This window comes from Oncorhynchus masou, chromosome 7 (assembly GCF_036934945.1).
Source record: "Oncorhynchus masou masou isolate Uvic2021 chromosome 7, UVic_Omas_1.1, whole genome shotgun sequence".
NCBI classification, from domain to species: Eukaryota; Metazoa; Chordata; class Actinopteri; order Salmoniformes; family Salmonidae; genus Oncorhynchus; species Oncorhynchus masou.
Window position 1 is genome coordinate 23,631,099 of NC_088218.1, and position 27,959 is coordinate 23,659,057.

Here is a 27,959-nt window from a genome sequence, read left to right on the forward strand (position 1 = left end):
GGTGTGTGCACATGTATTCACCCCCTTTGCTATGAAGCCCCTAAATAAGATCTGGTGCAGCCAATTACCTTCAGAAGTCACATAATTAGTCAAATAAAGTCCACCTGTGTGCAATCTAAGTGTCACATCATCTCAGTATGAATACACCAGTTCTGAAAGGCCTCAGAGTATGCAACACCACCAAGCAAGTGGCACGATGAAGACCAAGAGCACTCCAAACAGGTCAGGGACAAAGTTGTGGAAAAGTACAGAAAAAATATCTGAAACTTTGAACATCTAACGGAGCACCGTTAAATCCATTATTAAAAAATTGAAAGAATATGGCACCACAACAAACTTGTCAAGAGGGCCGCCCACCAAAACTCAAGGAGGGCATTAATCATAGAGGCAACAAAGAGACCAAAGATAACCCTGAAGGAGCTGCAAAGCTCCACAGCGGAGACTGGAGTATCTGTCCATAGGACCACTTTAAGCCGTACACTCCACAGAGCTGGACTTTCCGGGAGAGTGGCCAGAAAAAAACAAGCAAACATGTTTGGTGTTCACCCAAAACATATGGAAGAAGGTACTCTAGTCAGATGAGACTAAAATTGAACTTTTTGGCCATCAAGAAAAACGCTATGTCTGGTGCAAACCCAACACTTTTCATCACCCTGAGAACACCATCCCCACAGTGAAGCATGGTGGTGGCAGCATCATGCTGTAGGGATGTTTTTCATTAGAAGGGACTGGGAAACTGGTCAGAATTAAAGGAATGATGGCGCTAAATACAGGGATGTTCTTGAGGGAAACCTGTTTCAGTCTTCCAGAGATTTGAGACTGGGATGGATGTTCACCTTCCAGCAGGGCAATGACCCTAACCATTTAAATGTCTTGGAAGGGCCTAGTCAAAGCCCAGACCCCAATCTAATTGAGAATCTGTGCTATGACTTAAAGATTGCTGTTCACCAGCGGAACCCATCCAACTTGAAGGAGCTGGAGCAGTATTTCCTTGAAGAATGGACAAAAATCCCAGTGGCTAATGTGCCAAGCTTATAGAGACATACCCCAAGAGACCTGCAGCTGTAATTGCTGCAAAAGGTGGCTCTATAAAGTATTGGAGGGAGGGGGAGGGTAGTTATGTCAACAGACAGACAAGTTTTCTGTCTTTTTTGTGTCTTATTTCTTGTTTGTTTCACACACAAAAAAATATGTTGCATCTTCAAAGTGGTAGGCATGTTGTGTAAATCAAATGATCCAAACCCCACAAAAATCTATTTGAATTCCAGGTTGTAAAATGCCAAGGGAGGTGAATACTTTCGCAAGCCACTGCATAAGCATCAATTGATTGACACTCATCTTTTCTCATTGGCACCGCCAAACCTGATGGGCGCATGGCCCATTGACATAAGCACCAGATTTTTTGCAAAATGTGTGAAATGCAAAATGTGAAATTATTATATTTTAAAGGCTGATAATGGGCTGGCATGAATATCCCATCTTGTTAAATCCTTTTCCCTAACTAGGAATTATGTTAATGCCTTCAGAAAGTATTCATATCTGGTTGACTTATAAAAACTGTTGTTATGTTACAGCCTGGAATCAAAATGGATTAAATATATTTTCCCTCAACCATCTACTCACAATACCCCATAATGACAAAGTGAAAACTTGTTTTTAGAAATGTTTACAAATGTATTGAAAATGAAATACAGAAATATGAATAACTATTCACAGCCCTGAGTCAGCACTGTATAAGCTCATTTGGCAGCGATTACAGCTGTGAGTCTTTCTGGGTAAGCCTGTAAGAGCTTTCCACACCTGGATTGTGCAACATTTGCCCATTATGTTTTTCAAAATTCTTCAAGCTCTGTCAAATTGGCTGTTGATCATTGCTAGACAACCATTTTTGGTCTTGCCATAGATTTTCAAGTCGATTTCAGTCAAAACTGTAACTCGGCCACTCAGGAACATTCACTGTCTTCTTGGTAAGCAACTCGAACGTAGATTTGGCATTGTGTTTTATGTTATTGTCCTGCTGGAAGGTGATTTAATCTCCCAGTGTCTGGTGGAAAGCACACTGAACCAGGTTTTCCAGTAGGATTTTGCCTGCTCCATTCCATTTATTTTTCATCCTGAAAAACTCCCCAGTCCTTTGTGATTATAAGCATACCCATAACATGATGCAGCACCACTATGCTTGAAAATATGGAGTGTGGTACTCAATAATGTGTTGAATTGGATTTCCCAAACATAACCCTTTGTATTCAGGCCAAAAAGCTAATTACTTTGCCACATGGTTTGCAGTATAACTTTAGTACATTGTTGCAAAGATGATGCATTTGGAACATTTTTATTCTGTAAAAGCTTCCATGTTTTCACTCTGTCAATTAGGTTAGTATTGTGGAGTAGCTACAATGTTGTTGATCCATCCTCAGTTTTCTTCTATCACAGCCATTAAACTCTGTAACTGTTTTAAAGTCACAATTGTCCTCATGGTGAAATCCCTGAGCGGTTTCCTTCCTCTTAGGCAACTGAGTTAGGAAGGATGTCTGTGTTTTTGTAGTGACTGTGTGTATTGATACACCATCCAAAATGTAACAAAAACTTCACCATTGCTCAAAGGGATATTTAATGTCTGCTTTTTATTTTTAACAATCTGCAAATAGGTACACTTCTTTGCAGAGAATTGCAAACATCCCTGGCCTTTGTGGTTGATTCTGTGTTTGAAATTCACTGCTCGACAATGGGACCTTACAGATAATTGTATGTGTGTGGTACAGAGAGGAGGTAGTTATTCAAAAATCATGTTCAACTCTATTATTGCAATGTTATGTGACTTTTGAAGCAAATGTTTACTCCTGAACTTATTTAGGCTTGCCATAACAAAGGGGTTGAATACTTAATGACTCAAGACATTTCAAGACATTCCAACCATGATGCTCAGCTTTCATTTTTAATTCATTTATAAACATTTTCAAAAACATAATTATGTGGTATTGTGTGTAGGCCAGTGACCAATAATCTCAATTTAATTCATTGAATGGAATGATATTTTTCATTCTTACATTCCTATCCAAGAAGGGGACTCTCAGGCCAAGCCTCGTAATTCAGTCACCATTTCGAAGATTTGTCAGGACAGAAAAAAGTCCCGACATAACGAGAAGAAGAAAGACAGAAGAAGAAGAGAACTAACTACAAGGGAAGGAGGGAGGCTAGAGTCCATAATCACAGTCCATAATCGACGGGTACCTGTGTTCACTTTAAAGTTGTCGAAGAGAGCGTTATCTCTGTCATAATAACAGCATTGTATCCTCTCTTGTTCCTGTGTTCTGTCTTTGAAACAGAAGTTATAGACATGTGTTATGTTACCGCATTCCATTGAAGTGCACTCGTAGAGCGTATAAGGTTCATTCATGCATACACTCAGGGATTTTCAACACCGCACGCATCTCCCTGACGTTTACAAGAACGTGCCTGTTGTTGTGTATAGATCAATCAAGAGTTTTGTTGAGAACTTGTTGCGAACTTTGACTGTCTGGTCGAGAACAACATCGACTTGTCCTGTCACCCTGTCAAGGCCACACCCAGCCATCTCATTGAGGTTGGAGTGAGGAGGGGTGACGTTGGAGTTAGGAGGCGGGAGGTTGGAGTTAGGAAGGGGGAGAGGAGGGGTTAGGTTGGAGTGAGGAGTGAGGAGTGAGGAGGGGTGACATTGGAGTTAGGAAGGGGGAGGTTGGAGTTAGGAAGGGGGAGAGGAGGGGTTATGTTGGAGTGAGGAGGGCGAGTTCAGAGTTAGGAGGAATGAAAAGTGGGTGGAGGAGGGGTGAGGTTGGAGTTGGGTCAAGTCACTAGGGGTCGATGACAACATGTTATGGCTCTTCAGATGTTTCTTTGTTGTCTCTTGTTTTTAGCTATAAATCCCCTTGAGAGGGGAGCTGAGTCAATTCCATGAAACCGAAGAGCATTCCTACTGTACAGAAGAGGCCACGTGTGACATATTTGTGGATATTGGGGTAGTGTATAGTACTGAAGGGCAGAAGGGTCTTGGGGCATGCAAGGTTTTTCTGATTGAAAATCCCATATTTTTCTCTAGTAGGTACGTTTTCCAATTTGGCATTTTGACAGTCAAAAACCCATAAACCGAACAGTTCGATCCAACAGTGAGGGAGACGTTCACATCTTTATTCAGGACAGCCTTTCCAGGGTTGATGGGCACGCACATGTAATAAGACGATCTGTAGGTTATGACAGGTATACGGTTTGATGGGTTCAGCTAAATGAAAACCTGCAGCTACATGTTCAACCCCAGTTGAACCTATAACCATAAGGCTTGTATATAGCCCACAGATCAATTGCATAGGTTATGGCTAATGACATCTAACTAAAATATCTTCAAAAGTTATTAGAAAATGGAACACCTGACTTAAACAATAACTGTCTTAAGAGGTGTTATTGACTGGTATGAGCTGGTGCATACGCTGACATAGGGATTTATGCTCGTATGAATTTATGATCTAAAAATGAGATTAGCGAATCACCATACCATAAATCAATATACCTTTAGCAACATACGCTTGGCTTTAGCTGTGTTCATGCCATGTGATTCTAATCGGATCATGCTGTCAGTTAGCGTCAAAACACAGAGCTGGCCTATTCCCTGCCTGCTTAGCTCAGCCTGCCTAGATTAGCCTGCCTATTCTCAGCCTGTCTATTCTCTCTTTGTCTCTCTTTGTCTCTCTCTGTCTGTCCTCCCCTCTTTGTCTCTCTGTCTCCCCATCTCTCTCTGTTTCGCTCTCCATCTCTCTCTCTGTCTCTGTCTCTCTGTAATTTAGGAAACATCTCTCTTTCTGTTATTTCTCACTCTTGCTCTCCTTCGTTCTCTCTCTCTCTCTATCCCTCCCTCCTTCCTTCCTTCCTTCTCTCTCTATCCCTCCCTCCCTCCCTTCCTTCCCTCTCTCTCTCTCTCTCCCTCCTTCTCCCTCACAACATCAGATTATAACACTGACTCATCCCTTCACTGCCAGATTGAGAGACAGTCTGTTTTTATCTGAAACGTTAATTCACCCAGCTGACAAAGACACTTAATTCCCTTGGCAGACAGTGATAGATACATTTAAAGTGATTATCTTACTGATGGATGTGAGCCACAGAATCGTGTTTTCAAGAGGCCCGGGCTGTCATGTGTGGTCTCCTGGCATTGGTGTGTGTGTGCGCACATGTGTGCGCATGCGCGCACAAGTGCTTGTGCGTGTGCAGTCCTGCCCTGTCTGTCTCTCTCTCTCACTGATTCTGATGTGTGAGGTATTTTGTTCATCCATAGGTTGACACTGAGTTGCGTTCTTTAAAAACACTACTGCAAAACAAACGGGAGCCTATAAGTAACCAGATCGGACGCTATCAGCTAATGCTGTTGATTGCTTCTGTTTACCAATCACTGAGAGTGTGACCTAGGGCCAAACACTTGAGTCCTGGAGCCCTGCCCAGATTCACTCTGCACTAATTATTGTGTGTGTGTGTGTGTGTGTGTGTGTGTGTGTGTGTGTGTGTGTGTGTGTGTGTGTGTGTGTGTGTGTGTGTGTGTGTGTTCAAGTTTGAGTGGTCACATGTTTAACAGCTAGATTAGAGTTGACCACTCCTTCCATATCTTACATGTTAGGGCAGAAAGTAGTCTAGTGGTTAGAGTGTTGGACTAATAACCAAAAGGTTGCAAGATCAAATCCCGAGCTGACATGGTACAAATCTGTCGTTCTGCCCCTGAACAAGGCCTATGCCGTCATTGAAAATAAGAATTTGTTCTTAAATGACTTGCCTAGTTAAATAAAAATTGAAATATCCCTCAGAAAGACTCAAGGGAGTTCCAACCTAATTCAGAATAAGACATTTATTTTTCAACAATTACAAAGAACAAAATATTTTTAAATCATATTTATATCTTACATCAGCTGTACAGAGATTACGTGTTTTTTCTAAATGATTCTGGAACAAGAACTGAACTAGAAAACCTAAGCGTATTTAAGTCGATGAAAAAATATTTGTCTATACAAAATAGAAAAAAATAACTGAAAATGGAATCCATAATATTGTATCCTGATGCAGTGTTTAGGCCTCTTATCTGGTCACAAAGTATTTTACAAAATAATACCATAGCCTCTTATAATAGCAAAAAAAATACATCTTGGCCTCTTTGGTTCCATGATTAGGTATAATACATTTGAACAGAACTCAATTTGCTTTCTATAAAAATAACTTTTTTCCAATGGCAGTTTCTTTCTTTTTGAACTAATCACGCAACTTTTCAGTGCAAATATTGTAACTATCATTCACTTTGAAGAGGAAGCAAAAGATTACATTTCAAGTACTGGTAATAGTTAATAACTGTAACTAAAAGTTCAGTTTGTCTGGTGTCTGTGGGTCAATACTATACATTGCATACCTCATGGGGCACTTATATTTAAAAGGATTGTGAGCAAGGGTCGGTGTACCACATTGTACTCTTTAAAAGGCATTTCAATCTGCAAGTGCTATTTAATGTGCATTAGGAAGTGCTATGCTGCGCCAGGACTTTAAACCAAACAACATGGCAACTCTTCGCTTTTGATTGGCTGACTGAAATGAGAGGTTGTGCTTCGGCTGTTGATGAAATGTCGACTTTTCCCATTCAAAGTGTGAACGAAAGAAGAAAGGATTCGGAAGGAAGTAACGGGAAGGTCAATGTTTCTTCCCTATTGTCACTGTTTCACATCACAGCTTAAACTCCCAGGTTTTGATGACAGCCTCAGCATTCGCATGGTGTGTTGGAATGTATTTTTATGTTCCACTCACTCTTCTGACATGGAAGCCATTTTGATTTCCGGATGCTGGCCCGTGAAATGTAAACGTTTTTTTTTTTTTTTTTTTTTTACAGAAAAATGGAATCTTGTGACACATCGACAAGATGTATTTCTTGGTAGAAGTGCTGAAGTTGTACAAGAGGTGAGTTGTCAGGGCTTTCACGATACATTTTGCACTCATACTTTCTTGAGAGAGGCGTGGTTTGGAATTGTCTATCAGCAAGCGCACCTCCTTCATAATCTCAGGCTCTTTTCCACCTTCGTCAGAGTATCGAAATAGAACTCTCCATTTCCAGAATAGAAATGGCAATCTTGGAAACGATATAATGCGATAAGTACCATTTAGTTCCAATCCCTCTGATAAGGACACCTACATGAATTTGCAAACACATGTTCACAAAAAAAGGGATTGAATCACATGTTCATATGTTGGCAAAAGAAAAAAGGCTTCTACCAGAGAATATTATTAACAAACATAAATATATATACAAGTGTTTGTTCAGGCATATGTGAGAATGAGTGTGTAGGATATGTGTGAATGAATGAAGCTGTGTGTGCATGTGTGTATACCTTATAATTGTCCATAAATATCACTTTGATTTCTATAATTCATTTTGGAATATCCTTTTCTTGTTTACAAATGTTCATAAAAGTCCACTTGAAGCACATGCAGTCTCAACTCAAGCGCATCCACACTCCTCCACGATCATATTGGGGACGTCTCTCTTGACGATGTTGTATTCATCGTCGAAGTAGAGCATTGACATGGTGCTGAGCTTGGTGGGGATGCAACAGGAGTTCATGGAGCCGGGGCTCATGCCTCTCATCCGATACTGATTGACCACTGCAGTGTGGAAGGACGACGCCGACCCTGGCACTCCCACCATGTACGGTGGACAGTTGCCCTCGCAGTAGTTCCCAAAGTACCCCGACGGCGCGATGATCCAGTCGTTCCAGCCGATGAGGCGGAAGTCTACGTAGAACTGCTGCCTGCAGCACAGGCTACTGCTCCCGTCACACTCCAGCCCCCTCTTCCTGATGCGGTGCTTGTTGTCCGCTTGCCGGGCCTGTACGACTAGAAACGGCCTGTGGGACTCGTCGTTCTGGTTCACGAGGATCGGGAAGACCGCCAGGTCCTCGCAGCCCTCACAGCGCACGTCCAGGTTCTGCCGCCGGCCGCCCTTCTCGAACACCATCTGGATAGCGTTGGTCAGGGGGAAGGTGTGCCAGCCGCTCCTCTTCAGCTCGACACGCTTTTCCACCAGGCTCCACTTGCTGCCAAGGCCAGGCTCCTGGTAGTACACCTTGACTGTGACCTTCCTCCGCTGGCCCTTGTCCAGGGTGTTGGGAAGCAGCCTTAAGTACAGCCAGAAGGTGGCCTGGGTCACATACAGGTGCTGGTTTCCCTCATTGGAGATCAGGAAGAACAGGCTGGATTTGGATGATACCAGCTCATCTGGAAAGACAGGAACAGAATAGGAAAAGGTCTGTTAAAAGTCAGTTTAAACCTTTAGAGGTCAGTATGGCAATGCTAAAAAAAGAGACAAACACACAGATTTATTGGCTATATGGTGTAAACAAACATCTTTCAAAAACCTTACTGCTATTGGACAAAGCGTCAAGAAGATACTATCACACTGGGTGGTCCCAAGTTTGGATTGTTGGATGAATAGCTGGACAAGAACTGGGCACATTGGGAACATTTCAAGAGTTTGGGGTTAAATTGAGATAGGCGGTTACTATGGCCTCCCTGGTTATAGCCTGTCTTAATGTCATCTTTATCTGGCCTGGGATGTAAACAGAGTTTGGACTGGTACTAAAGGGATTTGGTGGATGGGTGTACACTGGGAGACGGCTCTAACAGAGACACTCAGCCTCTTCTTGGTCCAGGGCCCGTATTCAGAAAGTGTCTCAGGGTGCTGATCCAGGATCAGTTTTGTATTTTAGATCATCATGAAAAAGAGGGGGACCTGTTCCTAGATCAGCACTGCTACTCTGAGACGATTTATGAATACAGGCCCTGGTCTTGTCACATAGGCCTATATGAGGTCTGCAACGACAGTGCAGCATCAGCAGGTCTGGAATCAATTCCAGCTGGCCCTTGCTTATAGGGAGCCTTGACTGTGACATGACAGTACAGATCTGGGATCAGGCCCACTTGAAGTTGCCCCTGGCCCCGAGTCAGGCTGGGTATGGAGAAGAGGGTTTATCAGAGCCAAGTACAAAGGCTCAAAGGCTTTGCTGTGAATACTGCAGAAAAACGAGAGCTTACTGAGCCTAACTGCTTACACAATGCACAGTAATGTGATGTAAAGGAGGCAAAGGCATGGTAAAGCCAGGCACATTGAGTGAAGAGGAGCACAGCTTCACTGTGGATTAATGATGAAGGAAAAAAGGCATTTACATGAAACTAGCTGGCCTTCCCAACAACCCAACTATCACCACAGAAACCTTTTCTGGTTGCACAGTGCGTGCCAATGTTTAGTCGTTTTAGGTTTGTGCCATATTGTTTTCATGTGTGGGTAGGTTCAGGTTCGGGTAGGGTCAGGGTCCAAAGTCAAATTCAAATCTAACTTGCACTTGTCACATGACATGACCAAAACAACTCCTACTCGTCCACACTCACTGACTTTGCCTGGTCAGGCTCCCTGCACCACCGTGCAGCTGATCAAGAGAAGATCTGGACCTTGAACTACCTAAAGAAACCCAAGAGACAGTGACATCTTCAGTAGCTAAGGCAGTAACTGAAATAGATGGTTTCTCCCCAGGCCTCCAGTGAGAGTGAAAACCTCGAACCTGAGAGACCATCAGCAACACTCTACATAGATACTCTGTGACTGACTGAGCGACATGCTGTCAGGTGAAGGAAAGTTGGAAAATGCACACATGTCAAGGGTCACCTCTCCAGCCTGAACAGTGAGCTGTGCTGCCTGCCTGTTTGCTTGCCGCCCAAAGCGAGGGGACCCGACCTGGGCGGGCCTGGGCCCCATCATCAGGCATCAGCTATAATGGAGGCTGCCCTGGCCTGCTCAGCCAGTCTCCATCTGCACTGCCTCACACAACACAAGACAGGTAATCTCCTTGTTATTACTCAACTTAAAGACTTAGTCAACAGACAGCTATAGACCACACTCTGACTGTACTAGCACCAGGCCTTGGGTGGCAGCACAGCTGTCAAGACGTGACCAACAATAAGCAAAACGCTAAGTCCAAGTGTCTCCTGATTTGAAATGGCGGTTCTATTTATCTTCTGTTTACCAATGGATGACTTTGATATATTACTGTATCAGTTATTTCTTCTTTCAACAGGGGAGGCAGGAAGAGGGGGGCTTTGTGAAACAAACCTAAGGGGTCCATTTTTCACTTGGTGAGTAAAGAGGGAAATTGTCTCAGATGGAACAGGACACTCAAGAACGGAATACTCCCCAAAAAGACACATCCAATCAGAAAGTGATTTGTCAGGTTAACTTATGAGAGCGCCAATGCAGTATACAGCATTCTTTCTTTATCCTTCTCAGGGACAGAAACAGAGTTGCAGAGAAAGCATCTTCAGATGCTATCACTATAGCTGACATTGTTGCATCTTTGTCAGGCGACTGCTGTAGTAACCGTACACAACAAAGGCAAATACAAGGTCTAACATACAAGCATGATGAAGTCAATGAGTACTGCGCAGGCAGGAACCAAGTCCCACTCTAGGACTATATAAGGGAGATGGTCCCTCACACCATGCATTCTAATACGGAACAGTCAGTGGCAGTGAGTTCACCATTCCAGTTCACTCTACATTCAGCATGCATGGTTCTGGCACAAAGCGCTGACCTTATGTAGATGTACAGCCATTCTACAGCAGCCCTTCTTTCAGGTCAGCTTATAGCTGGTACCAGGACTCTCAACAGAAGATCACAGTAGAATCATATTATGTGGGCGGCATTCAGATGAAACGCTCAGCATGGGTGAACATTAAGATTTTTATCAGGTGTCTTAGATTGACTGTACAATCTTAGAGAAAAGGCTTCCAAAAGAGTTATTCAGCTGTCCCCGTAGAACCCTTTTGGGTTCCATATAGAACCCTCTGTGAAAAGAGTTCTACCTGGAACCCAAAGGGGTTCTACCTGGAACCAAAAATTGTTCTCCTATGGGGACAGCCCGAATAACCCTTTTAGGTACTAGATAGAAGAAATTGTGCTAAGTGTATTTGAGAAGCACCAAACAGGGTTGGTTTTGAACATGTCTCTGATCAGCTAACCAAATCACTGACACTAATTGTGTTGGAGAGATGCGCAGCTGGTTAGAGAAAATCTGGGGTGACTTAAATTGCTATAAAAATAAGAGGCAAAAAGAGGTTTGATTTGAATACACGTGGGCCCAAGCAGGTGGCTTCATTGATCATTTCCAGTCCCCCTTTAATCATCTCTAAGCAAATTGTTCTGTGAGCTCTTCTCAGTGCCACAACCAGCTGGTAGCAGCTACCACCCTGGGTAATACTGCCAACTGGCGAGGAGGGCAAAGAGGCACAAGGAAGGCAACCCAACTGAATCTACAGTACAAAGTTACAGAGATTTTGTGAATAATGTGAAAATATTATGGGGCTTCAAATCTTTTTGGGATTGTCCATATCATTCCTTTGAATGTTAATGTGATATTATACCGACCCTTAATCTATTCTGTTTTTTTGAAGATGAGTTCTATGAGGATGTTATAGTGACTTTTTTTATGAGTCTCTAGGGGTGTGAACCTCAGCCCGAGGACACACTTTTTCTGTGCTCACACTAACAAATGCTTGGTTGTTTGGTTGACCTAACTGCTGGGTTGCAGGTGTTGGGTCACTTAGTTGGGTTGTTTTCTTTTAAAACTGCTGGGTTATTGATGCAGGGTTATTGACGCTGGGTTATTGAGATATGACCCAGAGGATCAGAAGACTGGAGGCATAGTTTAGTAGGGGGCGTGGCATTCAGATAGTTATTTTTAGCCACCTGAGCAAATGTCATTCCTGTTCATCTGTTCTGTTGAATAGCTATCACATGCTATGGTTAAACATGGACTTCTTTGTAGCTTATAGAAGTGTATGAGTTCCCTAAAAGCCACTGTTGGGACACAATAAGGTGCTATACCTTATTATAATATATAATAACAAATATAAACATATATATATATTTGCAGTATGATGAACAGGAATGTCATGTATGATGTTAGATAAAGTCTCTGATACTAACAGATGAAGCATCTTACTGTGACTACAGATTGATGTCTGAAGTTTACATACACTTAGGTTGGAGTCATTCAAACTTGTTTTTCAACCACTCCACAAATGTATTGTTAACAAACTATAGTTTTGGCAAGTGGGTTAGGACATCTACTTTGTGCATGACACAAGTCATTTTTCCAACAATTGTTTACAGACAGAATATTTCACTTAAAATTCACCGTTTCACAATTCCAGTGAGTATGAAGTTTACATACACTAACTTGACTGTGCCTTTAAACAGCTTGGAAAATTCCAGAAAATGATGTCATGGCTTTAGAAGCTTCTGATAGTCTAATTGATATAATTTTAGTCAATTGGAGGTGTACCTGTGGATGTATTTCCAGGCCTACCTTCAAACTCAGTGTCTCTTTGCTCGACATCATGGAAAAATCAAAAGAAATCAGCCAAGGACCTCAGAAAAAAAAATGTTAGACCTCCACAAGTCTGGTTCATCCCTGGGAGCGATTTCCAAACGCCTGAAGGTACCACGTTCATCTGTACAAAGAATAGTACGCAAGTATAAACACCATGGGACCACGCCACTGTCATACCGCTCAGGAAGGAGGCACGTTCTGTCTCCTAGAGATTAACGTATTTTGGTGCGAGAAGTGCAAATCAATCCCAGAACAACAGCAATGGACCTTGTGAAGACGCTGGAAGAAGCAGGTACAAAAGTGTCTATATCCACAGTAAAACGAGTCCTCTATCGACATAACCTGAAAGGCTGCTCAGCAAGGAAGAAGCCACTGCTCCAAAACCGTCATTAAAAAAGCCAAACGACACTTTGCAACTACACATGGGGACAAAGACCGTACTTTTTGGAGAAATGTCCTCTGGTATGAGGAAACAAAAATAGAACTGTTTGGCCATAATGACCATCATTATGTTTGGAGAAAAAGGGGGGAGGGTTGCAAGCCGAAGAACACCATCCCAAACATGAAGCACGGGGGTGGCAGCATCATGTTGTGGGGGTGCTTTGCTGCAGGAGGGACTGGTGCACTTCACAAAATAGATGGCATCATGAGGATGGAAAATTATGTGGATATATTGAAGCAACATCTCAAGACATCAGTCAGGAAGTTAAAGCATGGTCGCAAATGCGTCTTCCAAATGGACAATGACCCCAAGCATATTGGAGTGGCTATCACAAAGCCCTGACCTCAATCCCATAGAAAATGTGTGGGCAAAACTGAAAAAGCGTGTGCGAGCAAGGAGGCCTACAAACCTGACTCAGTTACACCAGCTGTGTCAGGAGGAATGGGCCAAAATTCACCCAACTTATTGTGGGAAGCTTGTGGAAGGCTACCCGAAACATTTGACCCAAGTTAAACAATTTAAAGGCAATGCTACCAAATACTAATTGAGTGCATGTAAACTTCTGACCCACTGGGAATGTGATGAGAGAAATAAAAGCTGAAATAAATCATTCTCTCTCCTATTATTCTTACATTTCACATTCTTAAAATAAAGTGGTGATCCTAACTGACCTTAAGACAGGGAATTTTTACTTGGATTAAATATCAGGAATGGTGAAAACTGAGTTTAAATGTATTTGGCTAAGGTGTATGTAAACTTCAGACTTCAACTGTACCGCACCAGACACGCAACTATTGGTCTCTTACAGTACCCAAACCAAAAACAGATTGAATGTATCGGTCAGTTACAGTATGTATAGAGCCATGTCATCATGGAATGCTCTTCCAACAGAGGTTACACAGGCAAAAAGCAAGTCTAACTTTAAAAACAGATTAAAAAAAACATTTTATCACAACGCTTCTCCTATTTCTAAAGATCTAATTTAACTGTACTGTACATAAGAATATTGATATGTATATGTGAATAGTGTGTAAATAGTGTTTTTGTTGAATCTTGGTGTGCTTTCCTATATATACACAACTATTTTTATTTTTTATTTAATGTAATATTTAATGTTGTTCTTGTCTATTACTGTTCTATACTTTGTCATGTATTTGTAGGTTTCTATGTGGACCACAATAATCAGGGAGGATGGGCTCGTGGTAATGGCTGGAGTGTCATAGGTGTGATGGCATCAAATACAACAAACACATGGTTTCCAAAAAATGTCAACTGTTAATTTGACAAAACCTGGATCCTTCTGGCCATGACAATAGCTAATGGGGATCCGAATAATCTAAACTCATGGGTGGCCAATAAAATATAGCTGAAAGCCAAGCCCCTAATAAGCCACGCCTCCTGAAAATAACCTAAGGATGACATTCAAAAAGGCCAAGCTGCTTGGTCCACCCAGCATGAGAGTAAACAATACCCAACTGATGGTTAAATGAACCCATGTTTGGGTAATCCCAACAAACCAACATGTTGTCTTATTCACCCAACCCAACTGGCTGGGTCAAAATAACCAAACATGTGTTCTGTCCACTAGTTAACAAGCGCTGGGTTACCAAATAACCCAAAGTGTTTGCAGAATAGACTGGGAAAAATAATAATTTAAAACATCTATAAATGATAAACATAAACATTTGGTTTTGTTTAGTTTTATATTTCAAGCTATTTGACTGACTTTTTCTGTATGCATGGAACCCGCATCAGTTGATTTCTGGTTTCATGCTCCCTACCCTTTAAATATAAATATACAATATTTAGAAAGTAGGGTACTACTATGCCTACTGTGAGAAATTTGTGAATGTATTATTTTCAAATCACAGAGCCGTTCTGCTCTTAGCGGGGCCGGGAATGATGCGCTACATCACCTTGGTCTAATGTTTAGTCCAAACCTTACGCACCATACCCAGCTTGGTCTTTGCGTAAAAGTGGTTTTATTTGTTATTTTTTTCTAATACAATAGAATAAACGGTAGCTTGCCTGTATAATATACAATAATTACACACCTGTCTCTGCGAAACTGATTATCTCCGAGCTTTCCTCCAGCACGTCATTGGCATTACTGGTCGCGTGTCCATCCAGATTCGGAATTTCTACTCTCCCATCCTCGCGCACTTTACCCGCGTGTAGTTTCCGAAGCGCAGTCACCATCGCCGCCTTCGGGATAGGATGGGTGATGTTGGGTCTTACCCTCATCTGTAACCTGCTTAAGATATGCCTTTTCACCGTCTCCAGAAAGTCAATGTCCACCTGTCCCGATTCTTCGGGCTGACCGATGCCACACGAAGAGCAAGTTTCCTGAGCTACGGTTTGCGTCTCCATTCCCGGCAAAGGGTTCAAGGATCCCGGCGCCGCTTCTTTGCAGCGGACAGACAGCACGCAAGCCACAAATAATGCCACTTTGATTATACAGTTAATCATTTTCTTTATGATGAAGAAAAGTCGTGATATTTGTAGTGCAATAATTCGTTTTCTACTATAAAAATGTATGCACAATATTTCTGTCAAATGTAGGCTATTCACTTGGCGTTTTTAAGAAAATGCGATTTCGAATGAAAAGAAAGATAATGTTGTAGAATCCCGTTAGTCCGTATACTTTGTAAGGAGTCCAAGCAATAATAAATATTTCACTCAATTCAGACGCATTTTGATGGAATTAACTATTCCATTCACCGTAACTTGAAATATTCCCTTTATTTCGTGTCTGTTTTCATTCCCGATGTCTGTCACTCAGTTGACTTCACTTCAGGGGCACATTGGGAGTCAAGTCCGTTCTGCTTGTCTCAATGCCTTTGCTTCACCCTTTCAAGGTAACACAATTTAAAAATCAGTAGGCTACCATTATCCGTCAATTGAGTTTCAGTTCAATGCCTGACGTATCATGCCATGGTTTAATTGAACTGCAATTCGCAATAATCATCATTTAGAAACGAATAGAAGAGGACAAACTAAACGAAAGGAAAAATCACCCATTGGTTGATAAACACAAATCAGGATATTCCATAAATGGAAAAAGTTGAAGGGTCGGTCAAATAATAACTTATCGCATATTGTAGCATCCAGTTTGTCATTTGCTTTGGACTTATTCCTTCAGTTTTTGTTCCTGTGTATCCTTATTAAAATGCACCTTAATTGGATTTGAATTCCCGATATGAAATTGCCCTGATATACTTGAGCACAAAGAGGTCTAACGATCGGACGAACCTTTCTCTTGCTATGTCGATTTAGGAGTCGTCCATAGACTGAACGTTTTTATACAAGGAGTTGAAACCACGTGGGACGTCCCACCAACTAAACAGACTCCTAGTATTTGCTCGGAGATTATGCGTAGGCTTAAGGTAAACTATCCTCCTTAGCTCTCCTGTCCAGAGAAAATGCTTATGGCCCATGCAAAACGAATTAGGAGAGATAAAAAACAACAACTTACGAATTGAAGTAACCAATTGTTTACCAGACTGCCTGATGACTTGCGCATAATACATAGAATATATATAATGCATTGATTTGCGCACAATATATAGAGTCATTAGCATAGGCTATCTTTACAGTGGAAACTATCTACTTTAGAAATAAGAACCAGGATTACATCAATAAACCTCAATTATATAATTAATTAACATTTGATATGTTCCTTATGAAGCCTGTATGTCTAATAGCCTAGACAAGACCATGTTTTAATATAAAACATGACCATCAACACACGCTATCCAAATGTACTGTTTTTTGTTGTTGTTGCCTTTTCATGCGTCAAACAAATATGAAACGCGTTCCCTATAGATGCTCCAAATGAAATAAATAAATAAATGGTACCGACAGATTTTTGACAAGCCTTTCTTGTTGTGGCTCACGCATGACAGCATGGCGACTATAAGCATCTCCCAAACAACACTGGGTGAATTGGAAACACCAAGGTAATAAAAATTAAAGCGCCAAAAGGTGACCCTGCCAAGGCATCACTTTTATTATGTTAAGTGATACAAAAACCTTGACCAATTCAAGTCAGAGCTCTGTTTTGTCGTCACTCAAATATGAGTGAAATATAAGTCTAATACATATATCACATAATACGTTTTACCGAACATTGGTAACACAGTCGTTTGTGAATGCCCAGCAATTGTTTTATGTGCGCTCTTCAAACACTATAACAAAAATATCAAGTTGAAAGTTGTTAAATGCTGCCATCCTTCTTCTAAATATTGCAACTACACATTGCATGAATCGTACACATTTTTTTACAATCTGCAGCCAGGTAAGGCAATACACCGATAGGCCTGAGCCATATAGCCTATATAGGCATATCTATCTAACAGTTGAACAATAAAACATTAATTTACAGCATAAATCATGAAATTTACTGGATAATATTGAGGGAAAACAATGCACAATGACTGTAAATTAGGTCATTAACTAGTTAAGTAATTAATTAGGTAATTAGGTGTGATAAATTAAAACGTTTTCATCCGTTTCTAATTGTCATAGGCCTAGAGATAATAATATCTGTAATAATAATATATAAGTCGATGTATTTGTCAAACGCAAGTCTGTGCAATTAAGGTCCTGGAGGGCAGAAACACTTTTGGATTCTGTTTCTACCTGTAGTTAATTGCAATTACCCCCGAGGCCTAATTTATAAACGTTGCGTAGGCCTATATACCAAATATATAGGCTCCCCAAAAACATGTGTGCGCCATTAAAAAAGAAACTGAACTTGATCTGCGAATGTTCTTAGCTTTCGCAAAGTTAGACCATGCGTACGCACAGTTTCTAGTGGTTGGATGAAGTATTGCCTTGCAAGCAAGCAGCCGAGTATTTCGAAGAGTGAAGATCAATTTTTCTGCAACTTTGCATTCTAAAATAGGTATTTCCTATGATCATTGCAGAATAAATTCCTCACATTGCCTGACTGACAGTTTCATAATCACGAAGTACCCCACAGGCAGTCTGATTAACAGTCCAAACACCCAACCGACCGCTCTGAGGCGTCCGCATGGTCCTAAAGCACACTGTTGCCTCGTTTTGTAGTACATTCCAATGATAAAACCCGGGGACAAAAATGCAATTTCCAAATGTGGGAGGGACGTTCTCCCTTCGCCAACAACGTGGACCCACTTTATAGTAGTAATTCGATTTCAAGTAGCCAATTGTACTCCATGCGATCCGATTCGGAGCGCAGTTTACTGGTAGAACAGGCGGTTCACCTTTTCCATTTACGTTTGCTTTAGGCTAGGCTACGGTATATCTGAATACCCAACTGTAATTTCAAATGCCTCAAGTAAACAGTTCATTTAAAAACACAATACATAATACATATTTTCATGCAGAATAAATCCCACCCCACCTTTCCTGGCCATGAAAGGTTCATATTACAGAAGAAGTTTGAACATACAACAAATTACAATGCGCATCTCTCATTTAATTGGGCCTATTAGGTAGGCTATTATTTCAAGTATTTTGCTCTATGCATCCAAAAGGGAGCGTGGTTTATAATATAGCCTACAGTGGAATTTAACAGATGAACAGACAGTTGATATTTTGCTTTGAAGAGTGTAGGATACCACTGTAAGTAGGCCTAGTAGGTTTGACATTTTATCGAGCATGCTAGACAACGTTTCAGAATTCACGGGCAGTGCAGCATATTTAGGTTTGGGGAAAAGTAAATGCAAAATATGTTTGAATTCAAACAATCTGTTTACAGGTCCAAAACATTTTGCAATTGTTTTTCTTTTCATTTTGAAGCGGTCAGTTTGTTATATCTGGAGTCCTTCTCCTGTCTTATCTGGTGTCCTGTGTGAATTTAACTATGCTCTCTCTAATTCTCTCTTTCTTTCTCTCTCTCGGGGGACCATGCCTCAGGACTACCTGGCATGATGACTCCTTGCTGTCCCCAGTCCTCCTGGCCATGCTGCTGCTCCAGTTTCAACTGTTCTGCCTGCGGCTATGTAACCCTGACCTGTTCACCGGACGTGCTACCTGTCCCAGACCTGCTGTTTTCAACTCTCTAGAGACAGCAGGAGTGGTAGAGATACTCTTAATGATCGGCTATGAAAAGCAAACTGACATTTACTCCTGAGGTGCTGACATGCTGCACCCTCGACAACTACTGTGATTATTATTATTTGACCATGCTGGTAATTTATGAACATTTTAACATCTTGGTCATGTTCTGTTATAATCTCCACCCGGCACAGCCAGAAGAGGACTGGCCACCCCTCATAGCCTGGTTCCTCTCTTGGTTTCTTCCTAGGTTCTGGCCTTTCTAGGGAGTTTTTCCTAGCCACCGTGCTTCTACACCTGCATTGCTTGCTGTTTGGGGTTTTAGGCTGGGTTTCTGTACAGCACTTTGAGATATCAGCTGATGTAAGAAGGGCTATATAAATACATTTTATTTGCTCTCCAGCTGCCTTCCAGGCCACCTCTCCGGCTGCCTTCCAGGCCACCTCTCTGGCTGCCTTCCAGGCCACCTCTCCGGCTGACTGCCAGGCCACCTCTCCGGCCGACTGCCAGGCCAACTCTCCGGCTGACTTCTAGGCCACCTCTCCGGCTGACTGCCAGGCCACCTCTCCGGCCGACTGCCAGGCCACCTCTCCGGCCGACTGCCAGGCCACCTCTCCGGCCGACTGCCAGGCCACCTCTCCGGCCGACTGCCAGGCCACCTCTCCGGCCTGACTGCCAGGCCACCTCTCCGGCTGACTGCCAGGCCACCTCTCCGGCTGACTGCCAGGCCACCTCTCCGGCTGACTGCCAGGCCACCTCTCCGGCTGACTTCCAGGCCACCTCTCCAACTGCTTTCCAGTTCATCTCTCCAACTGCTTTCCAGGCCAGCTCTCCAGCTGACCATATGCGACATTCCAGGCCTTGTCAAAACAGGTGACACAACACTCACCTATATACTGGCTGGGGTCAGATGCATTGGCATTTGGCCATACAACCCTGATATATTTCAGGAATGTGACTATTTCAGGAATGTGACTTTGCACCCTCACTTGTCACTGACCGTCCTGCTCCAGCTGACACACTGGTTTTGCCAGCTGCCTCCCAGGTCACCTCTTCAGAGACCTCTCAGGCTACTGTGCCCACTGTACCCACAGCTATCCAAGCCACCTCTACAGCTTCATTCCAGGCCATCTCTCCAACTTCCATCCATGCCCCCTTTCCAGCTGCCTTGCAGGCCACCTCTCCAGCTGCCTTCCAGGCCACCTCTCCAGCTGCCTTCCAGGCCACCTCTCCAGTCACCTCACAGGACAACTCCCCACATGTATCAGGCTGTGGCTGGGAAACACCTTGTTACCCTTCTAATATCAATCCAGTTGATGTACACCCCTTCCCAAAAGCAGGGCCCCGGAAAATTACAACAAGGGGGAGGAAGAGGAGAAAAACTGTGATTTTGACAGATACACCCATCAAGCAGGCACTGGTTAAAAAAGTCTCAGACACACACCACAAACATTCAGGTGTAGGTGTTTAGTTTAGCCTATGGTTGAGAAATACCATTTAGAGGGTAAAATAATACATTAGATTATTTAAGTGTATTATTATCTCTGCCATACAGAATGTTAAACATGGCAATGTTGCTCTCATGGTCTCAATAAAGGTGTTTAATTATTAGTCGCATGTCATGATTTATGCACTTTTCATTCTGTTACAATTCACCCCAAGCACTGTTACTAACCTAGACCATTGGGTAAATTGTAACACAACGATTTGTTTTTAAGACAACACCGTGCATTTGCAATTTGATTGACATATGTAATAACCACACCAATTTGTAAAGGACAGCTGTATGATGTTTGTGTCAAGTTTCAAATACACCTCCATAAACAATCTCTGAGAAACTGACGAAAAGGTGAAAAGTGTTACAACCATCCCGTCTCCTCTACTCTATACATCAAAAGCATGCAGCAAACAAAGGCATAATTGTCACAATAAAAGTTGAATGATGGGCGTTTTTCAGGCAGAGTTTTAATGCTAGTTTGCTAGTTCATTCACCTGCGCACAGTTTCGGGGGCGGTTTGATTTTATAAAGGGAAAAATGCATATGTATGGTGTGCGCCAAGTTTCTAAATATTAATATATTTTTTACATGCAGTCTTCAAAAATGGCGCATGCCATTCGAACAGTCATTCTACTCGGATTTCCAACTCGGGAACTCGGGCCTCTATCTGGAGCTCCGACTTTCCGACGTGAAAATCACTGACACCATGATTTGTTTTTACCTTGGCATCAGTTATTCAATGTCGCCATGACATCGCCTACAAGTGTGATCGGAGAGAAGCCGTCTTAGCCCATCTTGTTCATATTGTACTGTCTTTGATGGCAAAATTCCATATGACATCACATCCTGTTCATAGAACGTTTTTTCACACGACGTCCGGGAGTGGTCAAAATATCCGCATTTGCGGCTGGTAAGTGAAATTTGTCCTCTACTTCAGCGTTCTCATGGTGTATACCGGATAACAGCCAAGAAATACACCAAACGCATTACGAGGTGAGACGTTTGCTATCTCTATGCACTTTTCTATAAGTATGTTCAAGTGGAAATCGATATCAGAAAGCGGGTTTTGATTTATATTTGATCTTGGTCAAACATACCGAAGTTTGCGCTAACGTCTTTTGATTGACAGATTCTCATCCAATATTCGGTTGACCACAGCGTTCTAATTTGTATATATCCAATCGAGAGCTGCTCCTTGAGAGAAAGTGGCGGGTCTAGAAAAGTAGCAGGAAGAAAGTATCAGAAGTCTAAAATCAAATTAAAAATAAATAAATCTATTTTGATTTTGGCAGGGCAAATTTCACTGGGGAGAGGGGAGACATGACAGTTTTATCTTTGGAATGTGATACAAAACACGGCAACGGTATAATGTCCCCCCCCCAAACATAAATTGTGCCAAAGTTGGATTTTGGGGCAGTAGTTAGGGCACTTAAAAGGGACATGCATCTAGCTGTATTGTATTTAAAATACCTTTTGGCTATGGGGAAGTTCTGGTCTTTATAGTTCCCGAGAACAGTGTTTTATTATGCTTTTAGTTTCTGTTTTGGAACTGACAATAAGGCCTATTACATTGTGGGAAAGTTTTCTCTGGTCTTGTAGCAATACATTGTTTTCTATATATTTTTTTACAATTCATATTTGGATCCTCATTACAATTTGCAGCAGCTACACTAGACATGATGCCTTCATTCAGTTGATGACATGAGGTTCTCACACACTTTCTTCTTCTGCTTTCCACTCTTGTTGTATGCTTGATTTATACATCCATTTCATGATCTACTGATATAATTCCTTCAGATTATTTTAACTATGGTCCTTGCTATCTGGGGTCCTTGGGATGTCTCTACTCCATAAAAATGTTAAATGTTGGGGGGGGGGGTGTTCAGCAAACAAAGACACGCTTCAACAGAGGACAAACATACACTTTTTTTTACGTAGCGACTGCATAGCGAGTCGGAGGTTAATTTAAAAACTAATGTCCGCACTCAACTCTGTGGAGGAGGTACTTGGCTAAGCACATGTTTGCTTCATTTCCCAACCTATTGGCTGTGAAGGTGTGTACTGAAAGTGCAGTAGGCTAGGCCTACATCATTTTGCCCTAGAAGGCTGCCACACCACTGCTGAACTCATTAATGAAATTATAGGGGCCAGCCTACGTTTCAGTGAGCTGCCATTTTGAGATGGGCTGTTTTGTCAACCTTTTAGATCCATGTGGATCTGTTTTGACATTGGATGTACATGCATATACAAAACCCTGCCTTCTTTTTCTGGACACTATTTTTGAAACTTTTAAAATATGTTTTAATATTTTAGTTTTATTAGCTAATTTACATGTTTGTGTCCAACTGTAGGAAGTTCTGGTGTTGGTGGAGGCGGTTTCCGTTAGTATAGTAGCTGCAGACAGTGTCCAAATCCAAAGATGTCTACCGGAAAGAGTAAGAACCAGAGCTCTCTGGTGCTGCACAAGGTGATCATGGTGGGAAGTGGCGGTGTCGGCAAGTCAGCCCTCACTCTGCAGTTCATGTATGATGAGGTAAGCGCGATAAGTCTGGTCCTTACCAGACTCTGTACATTGCTCCCTTTGTAGAATGTGGTCTGGACGCCCAGGCTAAAGAAAGACTTGGGCAAGCCACCACTCAAACCTCCAATACTGCTTATCCATTGAAAAGAGTTCTGTAAATAAAATAATTCCCTTACTCACTCCTTCCCTTTTCCTAGTTTGTGGAGGATTACGAGCCCACCAAGGCAGACAGCTACAGGAAGAAGGTGGTGCTGGATGGAGAGGAGGTCCAGATCGACATCCTGGACACAGCTGGGCAGGAGGACTATGCTGCCATCAGAGACAACTACTTCCGGAGCGGAGAGGGCTTCCTGCTAGTCTTCTCCATCACCGAACATGAGTCGTTCACCGCCACCTCAGAGTTCCGGTATGTCCACTCTGATAGGCCGATTTATAGTACATCAAACGCATGATCAACTGACAAATGACAGGCTATGCCTTACCCATGTACAATATAGGGCCAGGACCACATGACCTGACCAGGACATATTCTGGCTATATACTTGTCTGTAGTTAGAACATTTAGTGCTTTATATGAACTTTAAGCCATTCAGGAACATTCACTGTCTTCTTGATAAGCAACTCCAGTGTAGATTTGGCCTTGTTTTAAGTTATTGTCCTGCTAAAAGGTGAATTCATCTCCCAGTGTTTGGTGGAAAGCAGACTGAACCAGGTTTTCCTCTAGGCTTTTGCCTGTGCTTAGCTCCATTCCATGTATTTCTTTAATCCTGAACAACCCCTTAATTAACCCATTAAAATGATGCAGCCACCACTATGCTTGAAAATGGTACTCAGTAATGTGTTGTATTGGATTTTCCCCAAATATGACACTTTGTATTCAGGACAAAAAGTGAATTGCTTTGCCACATTCTTTGCAGTATTACTTTAGTGCCTTGTTGCAAACAGAATGCATGTTTTGGAATATTTGTATTTTGTACAGACTTCCTTCTATTCACCCTGGCTGTTGGTTGATTCAGTGTTTGAAATTCACTGCTTGACTTAGTGATCTTACAGATACATTTATGTGTGGGGTATAGAGATGAGGTAGTCATTCAGAAATCCTGTTAAACACTATTGCACACAGAGTGAGTCCATGCAAATTATTTTGGGACTTGTTAAGCACATGTTTACTCCTGAACTTATTTAGACTTGCCATAACAAAGGGATTGAGTCAATAAGTATTCCACACTTTTCAGATTTTCATCTTTAATTAATTTGTTAATTTCTAAAAACAATTCCACTTTGACATTTAGGGGGTATTGTGTGTAGGCCAGTGACATTCAATCTCAATGAAATAAATGTTCAATTCAGGCTGTAAGTCAATTGGTGTGAATACCGTAAAGATGTGTTTTTGGTAATGTAATCACAAGGCAATAAATGTGTTAATATTAGTTGGCAGGCGTCTTTACGGCAACATTGTGTTTTGATGTATTTCTGATACTTTTCCCCCATCTGTTTATCCAGAAATCAAAGCCTTTACTGATGCCATAAAATAAAAAAGTATACCCTAAGCTTTCATTTGACACCTCATTTGATATGCTCCTATGCACTTCATGTTGGTGCTCGTGGGTCTTTTTTAGATGTAAAATGCCCAGAACTAAAAATACAGCTCCACACTGCTAATTACACCCCAACAGTGTTTAGATCCCACTGGTTCTTCATCAGGCCTAATGTATTGTACGGGTCTTCCTAGGGAGCAGATTATGCGGGTGAAAGCAGAGAACGATACCATCCCTCTGTTGGTGGTGGGGAACAAGTCTGATCTGGAGGACCGCAGGCAGGTGTCGTTGGACGAGGTCCGGGCCAAGGCAGAGGAGTGGGGGGTGCAGTACGTGGAGACCTCAGCCAAGACACGAGCCAACGTTGACAAGGTATGTAACCAAACTTAAACATATGGTGCACTTCGCTACAGTAGGACTAGAAACAATACACCATGTAATTTCTTACTTAGGATTTCTACATTTTTAGATGGGGGGGGGGGGGGGTTAGGTTATAGAAATGTTTCAAGACATGGGATACCAGAAATGACAAGCAAGCATGATTTAAAACCATCCTTTACAGTAAATCAACTTTCAATAGAACTATATGGCTGAAATAGTAACTGTCCATTCTTTTCAGGTGTTCTTTGATCTTATGAGGGAGGTGCGAAAAAAGAAAATGTCAGAGAGTAAAGACAAGGGTGGAAAAGAAGGCAAGATCAAGAAGGCTTTCAAATGTTGTCTTCTTTGATCTAGACCAAACCTTTCAGTCAGACACACAGAGCCAAACCAGACCAGAGCCTCCGTAGCACAGTGGCATTAGTCCGGGACATGTTCATTAGGACATACTATAGCAAAATGTTTTGAAACATTTTGCAATTGGGGGGGTGCAGTGCAGTGTGTTTCTAATTGGACAATATTTTATGTCTCCCTTTGGAGCATTTTCTTCAGTTTCTTGTCTACTGAACACAACCCAGATCTACAGATCCTTCCCACTGAACTGAGCCTTCTGCCTTTAACACACGCATATCAAATCCATGTACAATACCTCTCACATTGTGGCAGTCAGAGGGGTGGCCTTATCACTAACCTATGTTAGTTATGCAAACCATCCTTTGTGCCACTGTTGGGGACGGGTCCAGAGGGGACTGTTTAGATGAAGTGCCTCAACATTGATTGTGAATATTTAGGTTATGATCGCAGACAATCACTCACGCGCACACTACTTAAATATGGCCTTGGTTTGATACTCACTTGTAGGAATAAGTAGCCTCATCACCAAGATAAATGGGCTATGCTGTTTGATGTCTTACTGTTTGCATTGCAATCAATTTTATATTCCTACTTCCACTACTACACTATATATTTTTTTTAAAGTTTTTTTTAATTTATGGTCGATAAATTAAATGAAAATCAGTCAGATTATTGAGTCACTTTATTCATAATCCAACATATTATCCACATGTACAATCCAACATGTACTATTTCCACATGATATATAGAACCAGTCAAAAGTTTGGACACCTACTCATTCAAGGGTTTTTATTTTTAATATTTTCTACATTGTAGAATAATAGTGAAGACATCAAAACTATGAAATGACACATTCAATCATTTGGTAACCCAAAAAGTGTTAAACAAATCCAAATATATTTTAGATTCTTCAAAGTAGTCACCCTTTGCCTTGATTGACAGCTTTGTACACTCTTGTCATTCTCTCAACCATCTTCACCTGGAATGCTTTTCCAACAGTCTTGAAGGAGTTTCCACATGCTGAGCACTTGTTGGCTGCTTTTCCTTCACTCTGCGGTCCAACTTATCCCAAACCATCTCAATTGAGTTGAGGTTGGGGGATTATGGAGGCCTGGTTATCTGATGCAGCACTCATCACTCTCCTTCTTACACCGCCTGGAGGTGTGTTGGGTCATTGTCCTGTTGAAAAACAAATGATAGTCCCACTAAGCTCAAACCAGATGGGATGGTGTATCGCTGCAGAATGTTGTGGTAGCCATGCTGGTTAAGTGTGTCTTGAATTTTAAATAAATCAGACAGTGTCACATCACACCACCACCTCCATGCTTCACGGTGGGAACCACATATGTGGAGATCATCCGTTCACCTACTCTGTGTCTCACAAAGACGCGGAGGTTGGGACCTAAAATCTCAAAGTTGGACTCATCAGACCAAAGGACAGATTTCCACCGGTCTAATGTCTATTGCTCGTGTTTCTTGGCCCAAGCAAATCTCTTCTTCTTATTGGTGTCCTTTAGTAGTGGTTTCTTTGCAGCAATTTGACCATGAAGGCCTGATTCATGCAGTCTCCTCTGAACAGTTGATGTTGAGATGTCTGTTACTTGAACTCTGAGGGACGCATTTAGAAGGAAGAAAATTCCACAAATTAACTTTTAAACAAGGCACACCTGTTAATTGAAATGCATTCCAGGTGACTACCTCATGCAGCTTTTTTTGGTTACTATTATTTCCTAGTTTTGATGTTTTCATTATTCTACAATATAGTAAAAATAAAGAAACCCTGAAATGAGTAGGTGTCAACTTTTGACTGGTACTTTTTTTTGTGTGAACACGTTGACTGCACTTTTTCTCCACAAAAATGTCAATGTTTCAGTGTTGCCTTTCTAATTCTACACTTGAAACTGAAGCATTAAACTAAATTACTGTTTGTATGGACACTTATTATGGGTTATATTCAAACTGTTTTTGTGTTGCCAAATAAAGTTGTTCTCTTTTGTAATGAATTTGCAGTGGGCTCAGCGTTTTAAAGTAGCCCCTATACATCCTAAATGGAATTGACCCCAACCCTGCTGTCCAACTTCTGGGTCTGTCATCTCCTGAGTGTCTGTCTTATCAGTTGCCAGTCATTCAATGTCAAAGGTGCTGTTCAAAATGTGCTTGAAAAGAGTGCGGTAAGGAATTGTGGCCTCGTCAGATGTTGCTGGTGTGGTTTGACTAGTGCCTTTGTGTTTGAGGGCAGCAGAGCACCAAAAGGTTTTATGTTTGAGTGTCGTAAAACACCATTCCAGTGCTGTTCAACTTGACTTTGAATTAATGGACGACAGGCCTTATGTGGCCTTCAGTCTGTTAACACTGTTGCAAAGCAGCAGGACAGGGTCATATCCATTAGTGCATATTGTAGCAAACTATTTTTGCTGCATCAAACTAAAGCCTATCTTATTGGACAAGTCCAGGTAGTTCCTCCCTGTTTTAGCCTGTTTTCTTCCGTTTGGTGCTTAATGAATACGATCCAGGTCAGCCTTAGATCCAGTAGCAAACGGATGGCAGGTCCCATTGATGGCTGGCTAACCTCTTCCCACACCCCAAGTACATCCTATCTCACTGACACTCTACAACGCCTATGGCCTGAGAAACCTCAACTAGTTCTGAAGACCCTTCTAGCTTGGCAAGAGAGCCCTCTACTGACTCAAGTCATTCAGTCACTCAACACAGAATAAGAGACAAGCCACATCTTCATCAGACCTATAGCCTC

General features: G+C 41.9%; 2 protein-coding genes across 3 annotated transcripts; one reads left to right on the top strand and one right to left on the bottom strand.

The window, feature by feature from the left end:
- Window positions 1-5,845: 5,845 nt before the first annotated feature.
- Window positions 5,846-21,301, bottom strand: LOC135543549 (inhibin beta B chain-like). 2 transcript variants are annotated; one of them, XM_064970906.1, is made up of 2 exons: window positions 14,931-16,133; window positions 5,846-8,268 (listed from the first exon to the last, which is right to left on the bottom strand). In XM_064970906.1, exons 1-2 carry the CDS (start codon window positions 15,343-15,345, stop codon window positions 7,493-7,495), a joined length of 1,191 nt encoding a protein of 396 aa, XP_064826978.1. In that variant the 5' UTR covers window positions 15,346-16,133; the 3' UTR covers window positions 5,846-7,492. The 2 variants fall into 2 exon arrangements, 1 of the variants encoding a protein (XP_064826978.1); XR_010456220.1 differs by lacking the exon at window positions 14,931-16,133 and adding an exon at window positions 21,138-21,301 and having other exon boundaries at window positions 8,181-8,268.
- LOC135543550 (ras-related protein ralB-B-like) lies at window positions 21,293-27,210 on the top strand. Its single transcript, XM_064970907.1, has 5 exons — window positions 21,293-21,409; window positions 22,768-22,949; window positions 23,135-23,343; window positions 24,670-24,847; window positions 25,095-27,210. The coding sequence occupies exons 2-5, from the start codon at window positions 22,836-22,838 to the stop codon at window positions 25,203-25,205; spliced, it is 612 nt and encodes a 203-aa protein (XP_064826979.1). The 5' UTR covers window positions 21,293-21,409; window positions 22,768-22,835; the 3' UTR covers window positions 25,206-27,210.
- Window positions 27,211-27,959: the final 749 nt, after the last annotated feature.

Bases quoted from the DNA above. Each gene is read 5' to 3' on its own strand.
- LOC135543549 (XM_064970906.1), bottom strand. From the start codon at position 15,345: ATGATTAACTGTATAATCAAAGTGGCATTATTTGTGGCTTGCGTGCTG. The intron at 8,269-14,930 runs GTGTGTAATTAT...CTGTCTTTCCAG, and splicing joins AATCAGTTTCGCAGAGACAG to ATGAGCTGGTATCATCCAAA.
- LOC135543550 (XM_064970907.1), top strand. From the start codon at position 22,836: ATGTCTACCGGAAAGAGTAAGAACCAGAGCTCTCTGGTGCTGCACAAG. The intron at 22,950-23,134 runs GTAAGCGCGATA...CCCTTTTCCTAG, and splicing joins TGCAGTTCATGTATGATGAG to TTTGTGGAGGATTACGAGCC. The intron at 23,344-24,669 runs GTATGTCCACTC...GGGTCTTCCTAG, and splicing joins ACCGCCACCTCAGAGTTCCG to GGAGCAGATTATGCGGGTGA.